We start from the raw sequence: 19,477 nt of genomic DNA, 5'->3' as shown, positions 1-19,477 counted from the left end.
AATTTTTTTTGCCCCAAATTACTATTTTTCTCTTATTTTATTATTATTTAATTATTATCCTATTATTTAAATAAAATAAAACTCTAATAAATTCCAACAAATGCCAAATAATCATATAACACATGTTATCACCAAAATAAATAATTAAAATTACTTTAAATCACCTAAAAATTAAATAAAAACAAGGAAATTCAATTAAATAAATTAATTGAACTCAAGGTGTTATAACTCTCTCCCACTTATAGAATTTTTGCCCTCGAAAATTACCTTAACGAAAAAGCTCCAGATAAGACTCTCTCATCTGATCCTCCAACTCTCACGTCATGCTTTCTCCAACAGGTCATCCCCATACAACCTTCACCAAAACGATCTCTTTACCTCTCAGGTGTTTCACCTCTCGATCATCGATTCACAACGGTGAGGTCTCCATAGTCAAGTTATCCCTTACTTGCACATCATTCATCTGAATCACATTAGACGGGTCTGGAACATACTTCCGAAGTTGAGACACATGAAACACATTATGAAGATTCAAAAGAGATGGTGGTAAAGCAAATTGGTAGGCCACTTCTCCTACTCTCTTCAAAATATGATAAGGACCAATGAAATGCAGCGTGAGCTTTCGAGATTTCAAAGCACAATCAACACCAGGCACCGAAGTGACTCTCAAGAACACATGATTCCGCCTCGAAATTCAAGTGATTTCCTCCTCTTATCATGATAACATTTATGCCTATTCTACAAAGATTTCATCTTCTCCTGAATCATCTTGATCTTCTCAGTAGTCTGTTGAATGATTTTTAGACAAAGTACAACACTTTCCCCAGAATCATACGAACACAACGGTGTCATACACCTTCTAGCATACAAAGCCTCAAAAGGTATCATTCCAATACTAGAATGGAAACAATTTGGTAGGTGAACTCAATCAACGACCAATAAGTATCCCAATTACCTTCTTGCTCCAACATGCAAGCCCTCAGCAAATTTTCCAATGGTTGGATGATCCTTTCTATTTAACCGTCCGTTTGTAGATGATAAGCAGAACTCAACTGCAACATAGTTCTCAAGGCTTCTTATAAACTCTCTCAGAACCTCGAAGTGAACCTCAGATCTCTATCCTAAAAAATACTCGAAGGAATACCATGCATACTGACATTCTTCTCGATATAAACTTTAGCCAACTTCTGCAACGGATAACTGATCTTTATTGGAATGAAATAAGCTGATTTAGTCAGCCTATCCACCATAACCCAAAGCATATTACTTCCCTTTAGAAGTATTGGGAAAACTCGTCACAAATTCCATAGAAACGATGTGTCATTTCCACTCTGGAATACTCAACGGCTGCATCAATCCTAACGGCTTTCGATGCTCAATCTTCGAATTTTGACAAGTCTAGAAAAAATAAACAAACTCAGCAACATTATTCTTCATACCTGGCCACGAAAACATTTTCTTAAGATTTTGGTACATCTTAGTAGAATCAGGATGAATACTCAAACCACTCTTATGACCTTCCTTGAGAATTCTCTTCTTAAGCTCTGGAAAATATGGCACATAAACCCTATCTCGGAATCTCATAACACCATTCTCATCAATTCTGCAATCTACCTTTTTACCTTGATTAATCAACACCAATCGCTAAATCAATCACAAGTCAACTTTCTGACCCTCTATGGTCTCTTCAAGAATACCACTAGTCAACTTCAGCATACCCAACTTCACACTGTTAGGAATTATCTTACATACCAAAAGAAGATCTGGAAACTGCTCGATCAAATCCAATTCTCGAACCATAAGCATCGACAGATGCAAAAACTTCCTACTCAGTGCATCTGCAACCATATTAGCCTTACAAGGATGGTAACTCAAACCAAAATCACGATCCTTTCGAAATTTAAGCTACCTCCTCTACCTCATATTCGGTTCCTTCTGATCAAAAAAATACTTCAAACTCTTATGATCGTTGAACACTTCAAATATAGAGCCAATCAGATAATGTCTCCAAACTTTAAGCACAAACACCACAACGACCAACTCTAAATCATGGGTGTGATAATTCCTCTCATGAACCTCCAGTTGTCTCGAAGCATACACCAGAACTTGAATGGTCTACATAAGCACACCACATAAACCCATCTTCGAAGTATCATAATACACAACAAAAGATTCACTTAGACTCGGAAAAATAAAAACTGGCACTGATGTCAATTTCTCTATGAATTCTTGAAAACTCTCTTCACACTAAGCATCCCACACATAAGTTTAACCCTTCCGATTCAACCGAGTCAAAGGTAAAGCCAACTTCGAAAAGCCTTCCATAAACCTTCTATAGTAACCAGCCAAGCCCAAAAAACTTATGATCTCTATAACAGACTTTGGAGTCTTCCACTATAATACATAGCAATCTTCGACGAATCAACACAATACCTCCACTAGAAATCATGTGAAAAAGGAAACTCACTTCATGAAACCAGAACTCACACTTGGACAACTTCACATATAAATTTTTCTCTTGCAAGGTCTGTAACACAACTCTGAAATGTTCTACATGCTCTTCATTTGTCTTTGAATACACCAAGATGTCGATGATGAACACAACCACAAACTGATCCAAGTAAGGATGGAAGATACTATTCATGTACTCCATGAAAACACCTGGAGCATTAGACACACCGAACGACATCATTGAATACTCGGAGTGACCATATCGAGTTCTAAACACAGTCTTTGGAATATCTTCTAGTTTCACACAAATCTGATGATAACCCAATCATAAATCAATCTTACTGAATACACAAGTACCAACTAACTGATCCATCATATCATCGATTCTCAGAAGAGGATACTTAATCTTAATAGTGACCTTATTCAGCTGTCGATAATCAACACACAACCTCATACTACCATCTTTCTCCTTAACCAACAACACTGACGCTCCCCAAGGAGAAACACTAGGTTGAATAAACTTCTTCTAAAGAAGATCCTTTAACTGCTTCTTCAACTCACTTAGCTCTTAATTCTACATTCTATAAGGCGTCATCGACACGGGACTTATACCTAGTACTAATTTTATGGCATACTCAACCTTGCGCTCTGGTGGTAAATCACTAATATCGTCTAGGAACACCTCTGAAAAATCACACACCACTCGTAGATCACCAATCACAGCTTTACTTTCAGCCTTCAACGAAGCTAACATCATAAACACTCGAGCGTCATCCTTCAATGACTCCTCCATTTGCTTAGCAGACATAAACATCAGATCTTCACCTTCTTCGAACTCTGGAAATCACACAGACTTATCGAAATAGTTGATATGAACATGGTTGAACTCCAACCACTTCATTCCCAGGATAAAATCAAGTTGATTTAATGGTAAGTAGACTAAGTCAATACCAAAATTCTTACCATAAGTTCAAACAAACCCACGAAGTAGTCACCGAACCATTAGTTGGGTTATCCATGACCATACTCCCAAACATAAAAGACACTTCTAAATTTAACTTTCTAGCACAATTAAGATATATGAACAAATTCGGTGCACATGTGTCAATCATAGCAATTAGAGAAACATCATTAGTCTTACAATCAGGAATACAATGTCCTGGCTTCCCACACTTGAAACATTTCTGACCAGAACTCTTACATTCACTAGCACGATGACCCATATCACCACAACTAAAACATATGACAGAAGCATGAGTGCCTTCTCCACTTGTATCTTTCCCTTCTGAAGCCTTCCACTTCCATTTATCAGTTGGAGACACATAAGGTTTTCCACAGTTTTAATGTCCATTTTCTTCTCAACAATACTCTTATAGTGAGTAAATCTAGAACAACTATCTTCATTGTAGATCCTACACTTATTAACCATCACAAAGAACTCACTAATCTCTTGGAACCTGATGAATTAATTGATCTTTGGACACATGACACTCTAAAACTTGATACACTTGGAACCCTAAGCTCCTACCACATTGTAATGTTGGTAGAATCTATACAACACCTCAAACTTCACAGCACAGTCAACAACAGTCATGTTTCCTTGTTTTAGCTCAAGGAACTCGATCTCCTTCTTACTATAGACATCAGTTTTGAAATTTTCCCAAGTGATCTCAGTACCTGCTGATAACGAGAAATCATATCATGTTTTTAGGCTTATGTTGCATGTTATTCATACTTATTTTAATATATTTTAGCACCTTTTAGTTTGTTTTTATTCGTTTTGTAGTTGTCAGCTAGTTTCAGTGCGAATTCGAAAGCAAACCGGAAAAGGAGCAAAAGAGCAACAAAAGAACAAGATTTTGCCCATTTTGCTGATATGGCGTTCGCCTTGTGCATATGGCATTCGCCATTGTCCAGACTTACCACGTCATTTAATGACCAAGGCAATGGCGTTCACCATTCCCCTACTGGTGTTCGCCATTATCATGTAGAAAAAGTTTTCTATGTGGGAGCAGTTTCTCAACTGTTTTTCCCACTTTCTTTTCCCTCCACTTTGTTTGCACGACCAAGGGAAGTTACAAGGGTGCAGAGCTCTATAAATAGGAGTCCTCTAGGTGTTTCAAAGATATCCAAGTTGTGTGGAAGCTCTATCGAATTTGCTTCATAGTCTTAGGCATAAATTTACCTGTAAAAGTGACAATAACTCACATCGAGGGATTGTCACACTTGTTTTCTTTTTATTTGCATTGTACTCTTGGATCAAGAACAAGCCTGCCGGTATTTTCATTTCAATTCAAAGTCTTCGTTTCTTTAATTTCAGGTTTTTACCGTTTTATTATTTATGCTTGTTATTATCGTTAATACATTATATGATATATTGCTTTTAAATATAATTGCTTTGATCATGTTATTTCTAATTATAATTATGTCTTGCTAAATTTTTCTAAGTCTGGCATATGAGGATCGTCGTTATCGTCAGGACTCGATAGAAACAATAGGCGCAAAATTATGATTAAATTCTGTTTTGGTTTTAGTTTTCAATTGTATGTTTCATTGTTTTGACACGAGAGTGAAGAACAGACTAAGGTTCTAGCCGATAGCACGAGAGTGTGAGGAAGGAACCGAATAGTGGAAACTAGACATCGATCCTAAAAACAGCGAGAGCGCTTTAGGTATCGTTTAGGATCTCATTGGTTTTCAAAATATGCTTTTTAATTAAAACGGGCGAGCGAGAGCAAAATCCTGGGGTTAGAAGGTGTGGTTTTAGTCAATAGCACGAGAGTGTGAGACGGAGTCATTAAATCAACATTTTCTACGAAACTTAATTTAATCATAATCAGCACCCGGATTCTACAAAGTCCTTTAGGAACAAGAAATCCATATTTCGGCCTCGTTTTATCATCATTTTCAAACCTTTAGCAATTAGCGTTTATATTTTCGTTCGTATCCTTTTAACCTTTATCCTTAGCTTTGCATTGCAACGATAAACAACATTAGTTGATTATTAGTCTCTCTGGGTTCGACAATCTTTTAAGACTATGCAATAAACTGTATACTTGAAGTTATTATTCGATAGACACGTTAGTCGCGATCTAGTTTTTTGCGCCATTGTCGGGGGCTAATTTAGTCAATATTGTGATCCTGTTGTTGCGCAGTATAGACTATGGCAACTTTTATTTTATTTACCCTTCTAAATTGTCAATGGTATGCCAAGCACACGCTCACAAGGCGAAAAGCTTGAACAACCAGTTGACGAAGTCGAGCGTTTTATTAATTTACAACGCCAAATTCACAATTTCCGAATTAAGTACAATCTTCCTTTTCCAAAATGAAAATCAGAATTTAAACCAGTTATGGATGAAGGACCACAAAATCGTCGTCTTAAGTATTATGTTGTTCCTTCACAGGAGGAACCACATAACAACATTGTTGCCACTGCCATCAACCGAAACGATTTCGAATTAAAACCTTCACTGTTATCAATCGTTCAACAAAACCAATTTCCAGGTAGTCCTATAGACAATCCAAACTTACATTTATGAGTGTATGTGCAGTACACAGACAAAGTGAAAGCAAATGGTGTCAGTCCCGAAGCAATTAGACTACGTCTTTTGCCTTTTTCCTTAAGAGATAGAGCTAGAGCTTGGCTCCAGTCTCTACCTTCGAACTCTGTAACCACATGGGACGAGTTGAAGAAAGCCTTTTTAGCCCGATATTTCCCACCAAGCAAGACAGCTATGCTAAGAGCTCAAATCATCGGATTTAAGTAAAATGACAACGAATCTCTTTTCTATGCTTGGGAAAGATACAAGGACATGATGCGACTTTGTCCACACCATGGACTTAAGCAATGGTTGAGTATCCATACTTTCTACAATGGTCTTTTGCATAACACTAAAATGAGTTTAAGCGTTGCAGCTGGGGGTGCTTTAATGGACAAACCATATGATGAAGCATATGAACTCATAGAGAACATGGATCAAAATCATTTACAATTGGGAGTTGAATGCACTGCTACCAAAAAACTAACTCCGAAAGGCAGAATGTACGAAGTTAATAGCATAGACCGCATCAATGCTAAAATAGATGCACTTACTCAAAAGATCAAAAGCTTAATTATAACACCAGTAACTATCGGAGCTGCAGTAACACCAAATTGGGAATTGTGTGGAACCCCTGGGCACACTAATGCTGATTGTTAGTTATTGGCTGGTATTCCTACCAACCAAGTAAATTACACTCAAGGAAACCCATATTCCAACACTTACAAACCTGGCTGGAGAAATCATCCAAACTTTTCTTATAAAAATAACAACGCTTTGTTTCCTTCAAACCTAACACCTGCAATTCCACCTGGTTATCAGAAAGGAGCCCCTGTTGCTCCACAAGCACCTAGAAAGTCAAATCTAGAGATAGTGATGGAAAACATTATGACTGCTCAAGCTCAACAAAACAAACATTTCACAAATAAAAATGCTCATACGAGTGAAATGATGAAACAATTGGCAAGTAAACTTGATGCTATTGCTACCCATAACAAAATGTTAGAAACCTAGATTTTCCATGTAGCCCAACAACAAGTAACAATAGCAGTCCTAGTTGGAACATTTCCTGGTTAACCACAACCTAACCCAAAAGGCCATGCTAATGCTATTACACTACGATGTGGGACAAAATTAGATAAACCAGTTGACCCAAGACTCCAAAATCCAGCCATGTATCAAAAATCTGGTAAAGGAACTAAAAAGGTAAACGAAGCAATCCATGATGGAAAGGAAGACAAAAATGGAGAGTCAGAAGATAAAGAAACACCTTACGTGCCTTCTCCACCATACAAACCAACTATACCTTATCCTCAAAGACTTGTTAAGTCCAAAAATGAAGGACAATTTAAGAAATTCGTAGAATTTCTGAGGTAGCTTAATATCTCTATACCATTCACAGAAGCCATTACGCAAATGCCTTCATAAGCTAAATTCCTGAAAGATATCTTATCTAATAAGAAAAATCTTAAGGATAATGAAATCTTTATTCTTACTGCTGAGTGTAGCGGTATTATTCAAAATAACACGCCTCTTAAGTATTATGTTGTTCCTTCACAGGAGGAACCACATAACAACATTGTTGCCCCTGCCATCAACCGAAACGATTTCGAATTAAAACCTTCGCTGTTATCAGTCGTTCAACAAAACCAATTTTCAGGTTGTCCTATAGACAATCCAAACTTACATTTATTAGTGTTTGTGTAGTACACAGACACAGTGAAAGCAAATGGTGTCAGTCCCGAAATTATTAGACTACGTCTTTTGCCTTTTTCCTTACGAGATAGAGCTATAGCTTGGTTCCAGTCTCTACCTTCGAACTCTGTAACCACATTGGACGAGTTGAAGAAACTCTTTTTAGCCCGATATTTCCCCCCAAGCAAGACGGCTATACTAAGAGGTCAAATCATCAGATTTAAGTAAAATGACAACGAATCTCTTTTCTATGCTTGGGAAAGATACAAGGACATGTTGCGACTTTGTCCACACCATGGACTTAAGCAATGGGTCATTATCCATACTTTCTACAATGGTCTTTTGCATACTACTAAACTGAGTTTGAGCGTTGCAGTTGGCGGTGCTTTAATGGACAAACCATATGATGAAGCATATGAACTCATACAGAACATGGATCAAAATCATTTATAATAGGGAGTTGAAAGCACTGCTACCAAAAAACTAACTCCGAAAGGCAGAATGTACGAAGTTAATAGCATAGACCGCATCAATGCTAAAATATATGCACTTACTCAAAAGATCAAAAGCTTAGCCATAACACCACCAGCTATCGGAGCTGCAGTAACACCAAGTTGTGAATTGTGTGGAACCCCTGGGTACACTAATGTTGATTGTTAGTTATTGGCTGGTATTCCTACCAACCAAGTAAATTACACTCAAGGAAACCCATATTCCAACACTTACAATCCTGGGTGGAGAAATCATCCAAACTTTTCTTATAAAAATAACAACGCTTTGTTTCCTTCAAACCTAACACATGCTATTCCACCTAGTTATTAGAAAGGAGCCCATGTTGCTCCACAAGCACCTAGAAAGTCAAATCTAGAGATAATAATGGAAAACTTTATGACTGCTCAAGCTCAACAAAACAAAGATTTCATAAATAAAAATGCTCATAAGAGTGAAATGATGAAACAATTGGCAAGTAAACTTGATGCTATGGCTACCCATAATAAAATGTCAGAAACCCAGATTTTCCATGTAGCCCAACAAGAAGTAACAATAGTAGTCCCAGTTTGAACATTTCCTGGTCAACCACAACCTAACCCAAAAGGCTATGCTAATGCTATTACACTATGAAGTGGGACAAAATTAGATGAAACAGTTGACCCAAGACTCCAAAATCCAGCCATGTATCAAAACTCTGGTAAAGGAACTAAAAAGGTAAACGAACCAACCCATGATGGAAAGGAAGACAAAAATGGAGAGTCAGAAGATAAAGAAACACCTTATGTGCCTTCTCCACCATACAAACTACCTATACCTTATCCTCAAAGACTTGCTAAGTCCAAAAATGAAGGACAAATTAAGAAATTCATAGAACTTCTGAAGTAGCTTAATATCACTATACCATTCACAGAAGCCATTACACAAATGCCTTCATATGCTAAATTCCCTAAAGATATCTTATATAATAAGAAAACTCTTAAGGATAATGAAATCATTATTCTTACTGCTGAGTGTAGCGATATTATTCAAAATAAAACGACTCTTAAGTATTATGTTGTTCCTTCACAGGAGGAACCACATAACAACATTGTTGCTCCTGCCATCAACCGAAACGATTTCGAATTAAAACCTTCGTTGTTATCAGTCGTTCAACAAAACAAATTTTCAGGTAGTCCTATAGACAATCCAAACTTACATTTATCAGTGTTTGTGTAGTATGCAGACACAGCGAAAGCAAATGGTGTCAGTCCCGAATCAATTAGACTACGTCTTTTTCCTTTTTCCTTAAGAGATAGAGCTAGAGCTTGGCTCCAGTCTTTACCTTCGAACTCTGTAACCACATGGGACGAGTTGAAGAAAGTCTTTTTAGCCCGATATTTCCCACCAAGCAAGACGGCTATGCTAAGAGCTCAAATCATCAGATTTAAGTAAAATGACAACGAATCTCTTTTCTATGCTTGGGAAAGATACAAGGACATGATGCGACTTTGTCGACACCATTGACTTAAGCAATAGTTGATTATCCACACTTTCTACAATGGTCTTTTCCATAACACTAAAATGAGTTTGAGCGTTGCAACTGGCGGTGCTTTAATGGACAAACCATATGATGAAGCATATGAACTCATACAGAACATGGATCGAAATCATTTATAATAGGGAGTTGAATGCACTTCTACCAAAAAACTAACTCCGAAAGGCAGAATGTACGAAGTTAATAGCATAAACCGCATCAATGCTAAAATAGATGCACTTACTCAAATGATCAAAAGCTTAGCCATAACACCAACAACTATCGGAGCTGCAGTAACACCAAGTAGTGAATTGTGTGGAACCCCTGGGCACACTAATGCTGATTGTCAGTTATTGGCTGGTATTCCTACCAACCAAGTAAATTACACTCAAGGAAACCCATATTCCAACACTTACAATCCTGGATGGAGAAATCATCCGAACTTTTCTTATAAAGATAACAACGCTTTGTTTCCTTCAAACCTAACACCTGCTGTAACACCCTTCTAAAATACCCCAATAATTAATTAAAACAACAAATATAAATCAGAGTAGATATGCAATTTCAGGGTGTCACACTTGACACTTCACACCATTCACCAAAATAACTTGCCATGCTCATTTATTAATCAAAATAAAACATTGCACAATTCGCAGCGGATAGAAATCTAATAACATGCAAACCATGTAACACATTACATGTAAAATTGTTCAACAACCAAAAATGAAAACAAAGTAAAACATCCCGTCCCGATGTTACATATACCAGAGCATGACCCACTAAGGAACTACACTAGACTCCAAGCACTAGCTTCTACTCAATCACTGCTCGTTACCTGAAACATAGTTGTAAGGGTGAGTTCCTCAATCGATATAATAAGCATTATAAAATATCATGTAATGCTAAGTAAATTAACACATTTCATCACCCTAATCAGATCACACATTCAGCAACGCCAACATCAACTCAAAATCATAATCATACTCAACCCAACACAAAACACACGTATAATATTGGAATACATCCATTCATATTATACGCCATACATACATTATGCAATGAGACTCCATGCATGCTGTACCGACTATTCGTGAACACATAGTTCAACCTCACCGATCAAACCCAGATACGGCTACCAAGCTCACTAGTCCCACTCATTTGAGACCTAGTGACTCACTCACTAATTCCTCACCATGGGAATTAGCTACCACCATAAAGGCCATGCTATGCACGCTAAATCACCTAGCATGCAAACATCAACAACAATCCACAACAACTCACTCACTAATTCCTCACCATGGGAATTAGCTACCACCATAAAGGCCATGCTATACACGCTAAATCACCTAGCATGCAAACATCAACAACAATCCAAGATAGACATATGCTCACACTCTAAGCCATAAACAGTCCATTCACAATTGCATACATAACAGATACATTCACAGCATTATGCATACCATCATACATCATCAGCATATTTATCACAGAATTATATCATATCATGCCAAATAATAAATCACAGTATTAGCACACTCTACTAATACCTATACTGCTCAAAACAACGGGAAATGATCCCTACTATATCATACATCAGCTAAATTACATCACTCAGCTGAAACGACCACAACTGCACAACAACAGCTCAGAAAAATCCAACTTCTGCTCATACGCGTATGCCTCATGCCCATACGCGTATGGCCCATTTCCTAGCCAAGCCCATACGCGTATGGCCTATCTCGTACGCGTATCCTACGCGTACCACTTCTCCCATACGCGTACCAGTAGAGACAAAACTACGCTAGAATCATCATCTTCTTCATCCATACGCGTATGGCCTCACCCCATACGCGTACCACTCACAGGCTACGCGTAATACACGCGTATGGCGCGTATCAGCGCCAGATTCCCTCCCTCCAGGCCATCTCATACGCGTATGGCCTAGTGTCACAATTTCTAACCTTATCACATCTAATTCCTACGAATTTTCTTCAATTATAACCCATATCTCGTTCATCCATAAGTTCACCAATTTCAGCATGCATCATCCTAATTAGAGTCGATTCAATGGTTTATTACTACCCATTACATGTTAACCCATAATACCCATTAAACGACGATAAACCCCCCCTTACCTGAGTTAATCCGGCAATCCTTTAGCTTCAAGCTTTTCCCTTCTTCAACCCTTGTTCTCTTGCTCTTCCTCTTTGCCCTTTTCCACTTTTCTGTCGCTTCTCCCTTTTCACGTGAAAAAAACCCTTTTTACCAAAAATGGGACTTTTTACTGATTCCAACTTTATATTCCAATAATAATAATTCCAATAATATTCCAATTATTTAATTAAATTAATAAATATACTATTAACTTAAATTAAATAATTATCATATTTTATCGGGGTGTTACAACTCTCCCCCACTAAAAGAGTTTTCGTCCTCGAAAACATACCTCAAGCGAATAACTCTGGATAAGACTCCTTCATCTGACTCTCAAGTTCCCAAGTCACATTGCCACCTGCTGGTCCTCCCCAAGCTACCTTTACCAAAGCAATCTCTTTACCCCGCAACTGCTTCAACTCTCGATCCTCGATCCTCATAGGTGATGTTTCAACAGTCAGGTTATCTCTCACCTGTACATCATCTACTTGGACCACATGCGACGGATCAGGAATGTACCTCCTCAACTGAGACACATGAAAAACCTCATGCAAATACGCAAGTGACGACGGTAAAGCGATACGATAGGCTACCTCCCCTATCCTCTCCAAAATCTGATAAGGACCAATAAATCGAGGTGTCAACTTCTTCGACTTCAAAGCTCTACCAACCCCAGTTATCGGAGTAACACGAAGAAACACATGATCTCCCTCTTGAAACTCAAGTGACTTCCTCCTCTTGTCGTGATAACTCTTCTGACGACTCTGAGCAATCCTCATCTTCTCCTGAATCATCTTAATCTTTTCCGTAGTTTGTTGAACAATCTCCGGTCCAACTACAACACTCTCACCGGACTCATACCAACATAAAGGTGTCCGACATCTCCTACCATACAAAGCTTCAAACGGTGCCATATCAATGCTCGAATGAAAACTATTGTTGTAGGTAAACTCAATCAAAGGTAAATAACAATCCCAAGCACCTCCCTTTTCCAAAACACAAGCCCTCAAAAGATCCTCCAGTGACTGAATCGTCCTCTCAGTCTGACCATCAGTCTGCAGATGATATGCAGAACGCAATCTCAGCTTAGTTCCCAAAGCCCTCTGCAAACCTTCCCAGAACTTCGATGTAAATCTAGGATCTCTGTCCGAAACAATACTCGACGGAATACCATACAAACTTACAATTTTCTCAATATACAACTCAGCTAATCTCTCTAACGGATAATCCATTCTGATCGGAATGAAATTAGCCGATTTTGTCAATCTGTCAACAATCACCCAAATAGCTTCAAAATTCTTAATTGTCCTCGGTAAGCCAGAAACAAAATCCATACTGATACTATCCCACTTCCACTCTGGAATAGCCAACGGTTGCATTAGCCCAGACGGCTTCTGATGCTCAATCTTTGACTTCTGACAAGTCAAACAAGAATAAACAAAACTCGCAATTTCTCTTTTCATTCCCGGCCACCAAAATAACTTTTTCAAATCATGATACATCTTCGTAGCCCCAGGATGAATACTCAGGCCACTACGATGTCCTTCCTCAAGAATACTCTTCTTAAGTTCGGTAACATCCGGAATACACACTCGATTACCAAATTTCAAAACACCATTCTCATCAACTCTGAATTCACCACCTTGACCTTGATTCACTAGAGTCAACTTATCAACCAAAAGCACATCGGATTTCTAACCCTCTCTAATCTCATCCAAAATACCACTCGTTAACTTCAACATTCCCAATTTAACACTATTGTGAGTACTCTCACACACCAAACTCAAGTCTCTAAACTGCTCAATTAAATCCAATTCCTTAACCATTAACATAGACATATGCAATAATTTCCGACTCAATGCATCAGCCACTACGTTTGCTTTACCCGGATTGTAATTCAAACCAAAGTCATAATCCTTCAGAAACTCTAACCATCTCCTCTGTCTCATATTCAGCTCTTTCTGATCAAACAAATACTTTAAACTTTTATGGTCACTGAAAACCTCAAATCTTGACCCGTACAAGTAATGCCTCCATAACTTCAGAACAAATACCACAGCTGCCAACTCTAAATCGTGTGTCGGATAGTTCCTCTCATGAACCTTCAGTTGTCTCGAAGCATAAGCTACAACCTGCTTATTCTGCATCAAAACACCACCCAAACCCAACAATGAAGCATCACAGTAAATCTCAAATGGTTCCGACGGACTTGGTAATATCAGAATAGGAGCAGTAGTTAACCTTCTCTTTAACTCTTGGAAACCTTCTTCACATTTTGAGTCCCAAACAAACGCTTCCCCTTTCTAGTCAACATCGTCAATGGTAACGCCAACTTAGAAAATCCCTCAATGAATTTCCTATAATAACCTGCAAGTCCAAGAAAACTCCTTATCTCAGAAACTGACTTCGGAGCTTCCCACTTAGATACCGCTTCTATCTTAGAAGGATCAACAGCAACACCACCTCTTGAAACCACATGACCAAGAAAACTAACCTCTTCTAACCAAAATTCACACTTGGACAGTTTAGCAAATAACTTCTTTTCTCGTAGAACTTCTAAAACCACTCTCAAATGTTCAGCATGCTCTTCTTCAGATTTCGAATACACCAAAATATCGTCAATAAACACCACAACAAACTTGTCTAGGTACGGATGGAAAATCCTATTCATATACTCCATAAATACCCCAGGCGCATTAGTCACACCAAAAGGCATTACAGAATACTCATAATGTCCATACCTTGTTCTGAAAGCAGTCTTCTGAATATCCTCAGTTTTCACATGTATCTGATGATACCCCGATCTCAAATCTATTTTGCTGAACACACTCGCACCCACCAACTGATCCATCAAATCATCAATCCTCGGAAAAGGATACCGATTCTTGATCGTCACTTTATTCAGTTGCCTGTAGTCCACACACAACCTCATAGTACCTTCTTTCTTCTTAACCAATAACACTGGTGCGCCCCACGGTGACACACTCGGACGAATAAATTTCTTATCCAACAGATCTTCCAGCTGACTCTTCAATTCAGTTAACTCAACAGCAGACATACGGTACGGAGCCATCGACATCGGCCTAGTACCAGGTACCGAATCAATCGAGAACTCAACTTCACACTCTGGTGGTAATTCATTCACTTCTTCAGGAAACACATCAGGAAAATCACACACCACGGCTAGATCGCAAATCACCAGTTTATCTTTAGCCTCCAAAGTCGCTAACAGCATAAACAACTCTGCCCCATCTGCTACTGCCTCATTCACCTGCCTTGCTGATAGAAACAAACTCTTTCCTTCCTCAATCTCAGGAAAGATCACAGTCTTATCAAAACAGTTGATATAAACTCGGTTAAACACCAACCAGTTCATACCCAGGATAACATCAATCTGCACTAGTGGAAGACACACGAGGTCCATCCCAAAGTCTCTACCAAAAATACTCAAAGGACAATTTAAACAAACTGAAGTAGTAGTCACTGAACCCTTCGCAGGAGTATCAATCACCATACTCCCATGCATCTCAGATATCTCTAATTCAAGTTTCACAGCACAATCCAAAGATATAAAGGAATGAGTCGCACCTGTGTCAATAATAGCTACAAGAGGAAAGCCATTAATATAACACGTACCTCGGATCAAACGATCATCTGCAGAAGTCTCAGAACCCGATAAAGCAAAGACCTTGCCTCCCGACTGGTTCTCCTTCTTCGGCTTAGGACACTGTGGACTGATATGACCCACCTCTTCACAGTTGAAACAAGTCATAGTCTTCAACCGGCACTCTGCAGCCAAGTGACCACCTTTGCCACACTTGAAACACTTCTTCTAAGTACTGGTACACTCATGGATACGATGTCCAGCCTGACCACATATGTAACACTAAGTAGGGGCACTGGAGTCTCCCCCACTAGGTCTCCTCATCCCACTCTGTCTCTGGAAACCTTTGCCAGCTGCATACGGTTTCCCACGATCATTCTGATTCTTGCCTTTCCTATCAACCCTCTGCTGATAGCTCTCCGCTCTGGCCTTGGTATCCTGTTCAAAAATCCTGCAACAGTCGACCAAGTCAGAAAACACTCTAATCCGCTGATACCCAATAGCCTGCTTGATCTCGGGACGTAACCCATTCTCAAACTTCACACATTTTGAAAATTCCCCAGTAGCCTCATCATAGGGAGTGTAATACTTCGACAGCTCTGCAAACTTAGCAGCATACTCAGTAACAGACCGGTTGCCCTGCTTCAATTCTAAGAACTCTATCTCTTTCTTTCCTCTGACATCCTCTGGAAAGTACTTCCTCAGGAATCTCTCCCTGAACACCGCCCAAGTGATCTCAGCATTCCCAGCAGCTTCCAACTCAGTGCGGGCAGCCACCCACCAATCATCTGCTTCCTCTGACAGCATATGCGTACCGAACCTGAACTTCTGGTTATCGGCACACTCAGTCACTCGGAAGATCCTCTCGATCTCCTTCAACCACTTCTGAGCACCATCTGGATCGTATGCTCCCTTGAACATTGGAGGATTGTTCCTCTGGAACTCACTCAGTTGACGAGCAGCTCCCAATCCCACAACATTCGGATTCCCTCCAAGTACTCCAGCTAGCATACCCAGAGCCTCAGCAATCGCAGCATCATCTCTACCTCTTCCAGCCATCTCTGAGTTAAACCAACAGGCTAAAACAATAAGTACTGATAGGGTTACACAACACCTATCACATACAGGGAAACAGAATAATTACGACTCGACTCGACCGACAATGCTCTGATACCACTAATGTAACACCCTTCTAAAATACCCCAATAATTAATTAAAACAACAAATATAAATCAGAGTAGATATGCAATTTCAGGGTGTCACACTTGACACTTCACACCATTCACCAAAATAACTTGTCATGCTCATTTATTAATCAAAATAAAACATTGCACAATTCGCAGCGGATAGAAATCTAATAACATGCAAACCATGTAACACATTACATGTAAAATTGTTCAACAACCAAAAATGAAAACAAAGTAAAACATCCCGTCCCGATGTTACATATACCAGAGCATGACCCACTAAGGAACTACACTAGACTCCAAGCACTAGCTTCTACTCAATCACTGCTCGTTACCTGAAACATAGTTGTAAGGGTGAGTTCCTCAATCGATATAATAAGCATTATAAAATATTATGTAATGCTAAGTAAATTAACACATTTCATCACCCTAATCAGATCACACATTCAGCAACGACAACATCAACTCAAAATCATAATCATACTCAACCCAACACAAAACACACGTATAATATTGGAATACATCCATTCATATTATACGCCATACATACATTATGCAATGAGACTCCATGCATGCGGTACCGACTATTCGTGAACACATAGTTCAACCTCACCGATCAAACCCAGATACGGCTACCAAGCTCACTAGTCCCACTCATTTGAGACCTAGTGACTCACTCACTAATTCCTCACCATGGGAATTAGCTACCACCATAAAGGCCATGCTATGCACGCTAAATCACCTAGCATGCAAACATCAACAACAATCCACAACAACTAACTCACTAATTCCTCACCATGGGAATTAGCTACCACCATAAAGGCCATGCTATACACGCTAAATCACCTAGCATGCAAACATCAACAACAATCCAAGATAGACATATGCTCACACTCTAAGCCATAAACAGTCCATTCACAATTGCATACATAACAGATACATTCACAGCATTGTGCATACCATCATACATCATCAGCATATTTATCACAGAATTATATCATATCATGCCAAATAATAAATCACAGTATTAGCACACTCTACTAATACCTATACTGCTCAAAACAACGGGAAATGATCCCTACTATATCATACATCAGCTAAATTACATCACTCAGCTGAAACGACCACAACTGCACAACAACAGCTCAGAAAAATCCAACTTCTGCTCATACGCGTATGCCTCATGCCCATACGCGTATGGCCCATTTCCTAGCCAAGCCCATACGCGTATGGCCTATCTCGTACGCGTATCCTACGCGTACCACTTCTCCCATACACGTACCAGCAGAGACAAAACTACGTTAGAATCATCATCTTCTTCATCCATACGCGTATGGCCTCACCCCATACGCGTACCACTCACAGGCTACGCGTAATACACGCGTATGGCGCGTATCAGCGCCAGATTCCCTCCCTCCAGGCCATCTCATACGCGTATGGCCTAGTGTCATACGCGTATGACCAGAACCAAAATTTCAGATCTGCTATGGGTTTTTCTCTGCTACGAGATTTCTCAATTCCAACCTTCCACAGTCCAATTTTTTTACACATCATTCGTTCATATTATCTAACACAGATCATACACATTCAATTTCACAATTTCTAACCTTATCACATCTAATTCCTACGAATTTTCTTCAATTATAACCCATATCTCGTTCATCCATAAGTTCACCAATTTCAGCATGAATCATCCTAATTAGAGTCGATTCAATGGTTTATTACTACCCATTACATGTTAACCCATAATACCCATTAAACGACGATAAACCCCCCCTTACCTGAGTTAATCCGGCAATCCTTTAGCTTCAAGCTTTTCCCTTCTTCAACCCTTGTTCTCTTGCTCTTCCTCTTTGCCCTTTTCCACTTTTCTGTCGCTTCTCCCTTTTCACGTGAAAAAAACCCTTTTTACCAAAAATGGGACTTTTTACTGATTCCAACTTTATATTCCAATAATAATAATTCCAATAATATTCCAATTATTTAATTAAATTAATAAATATACTATTAACTTAAATTAAATAATTATCATATTTTATCGGGGTGTTACACCTGCTATTCCACCTGGTTATCAGAAAGGAGCCCCTGTTGCTCCACAAGCACCTAGAAAGTCAAATCTAGAGATAATGATGGAAAACTTTATGACTGCTCAAGCTCAACAAAACAAAGATTTCACAAATAAAAATGCTCATACGAGTGAAATCATGAAACAATTGGCAAGTAAACTTGATGCCATGGCTACCCATAATAAAATGTTAGAAACCCAGATTTTCCATGTAGCCCAACAACAAGTAACAATAGCAGTCCCAGTTGGAACATTTCCTGGTCAACAACAACCTAACCCAAAGGGCCATGCTAATGCTATTACACTACGAAGTGGGACAAAATTAGATGAACCAATTGACCCAGGACTCCAAAATCCAACCATGTATCAAAACTCTGGTAAAGGAACTAAAAAGGTAAACGAACCAACCCATGATGGAAAGGAAGACAAAAATGGAGAGTCAGAAGATAAAGAAACACCTTATGTGCCTTCTCCACCCTACAAACCACTTATACCTTATCCTCAAAGACTTGCTAAGTCCAAAAATGAAGGACAATTTAAGAAATTCGTACAACTTCTGAAGTAGCTTAATATCACTATACCATTCACAGAAGCCATTATGCAAATGCCTTCATATGCTAAATTCCTTAAAGATATCTTATCTAATAAGAAAAATCTTGAGGATAATGAAATCGTTATTCTTACTGCTGAGTGTAGCGGTATTATTCAAAATAACACGCCTCTTAAGTATTATGTTGTTCCTTCACAGGAGGAACCACATAACAACATTGTTGC

General features: G+C 38.9%; 1 protein-coding gene across 1 annotated transcript; it reads left to right on the top strand.

Moving 5' to 3' along the window:
• The first annotated feature begins 18,767 nt into the window (after positions 1-18,767).
• Positions 18,768-19,268, top strand: LOC127122879 (uncharacterized). The gene has a single exon (XM_051053155.1). It carries the CDS (start codon positions 18,768-18,770, stop codon positions 19,266-19,268), a length of 501 nt encoding a protein of 166 aa, XP_050909112.1.
• Positions 19,269-19,477: the final 209 nt, after the last annotated feature.

The sequence above is a fragment of the Lathyrus oleraceus genome, chromosome 2, assembly GCF_024323335.1.
Source record: "Lathyrus oleraceus cultivar Zhongwan6 chromosome 2, CAAS_Psat_ZW6_1.0, whole genome shotgun sequence".
In the NCBI taxonomy this organism is placed as follows: Eukaryota; Viridiplantae; Streptophyta; class Magnoliopsida; order Fabales; family Fabaceae; genus Lathyrus; species Lathyrus oleraceus.
Note: the sequence above shows the minus strand (reverse complement) of the source record. Positions and strands in the feature narration are given on the sequence as shown.

What these genes read in the sequence shown, in the direction of transcription:
- LOC127122879 (XM_051053155.1), top strand. Translation starts at nt 18,768, where the DNA reads ATGGAAAACTTTATGACTGCTCAAGCTCAACAAAACAAAGATTTCACA.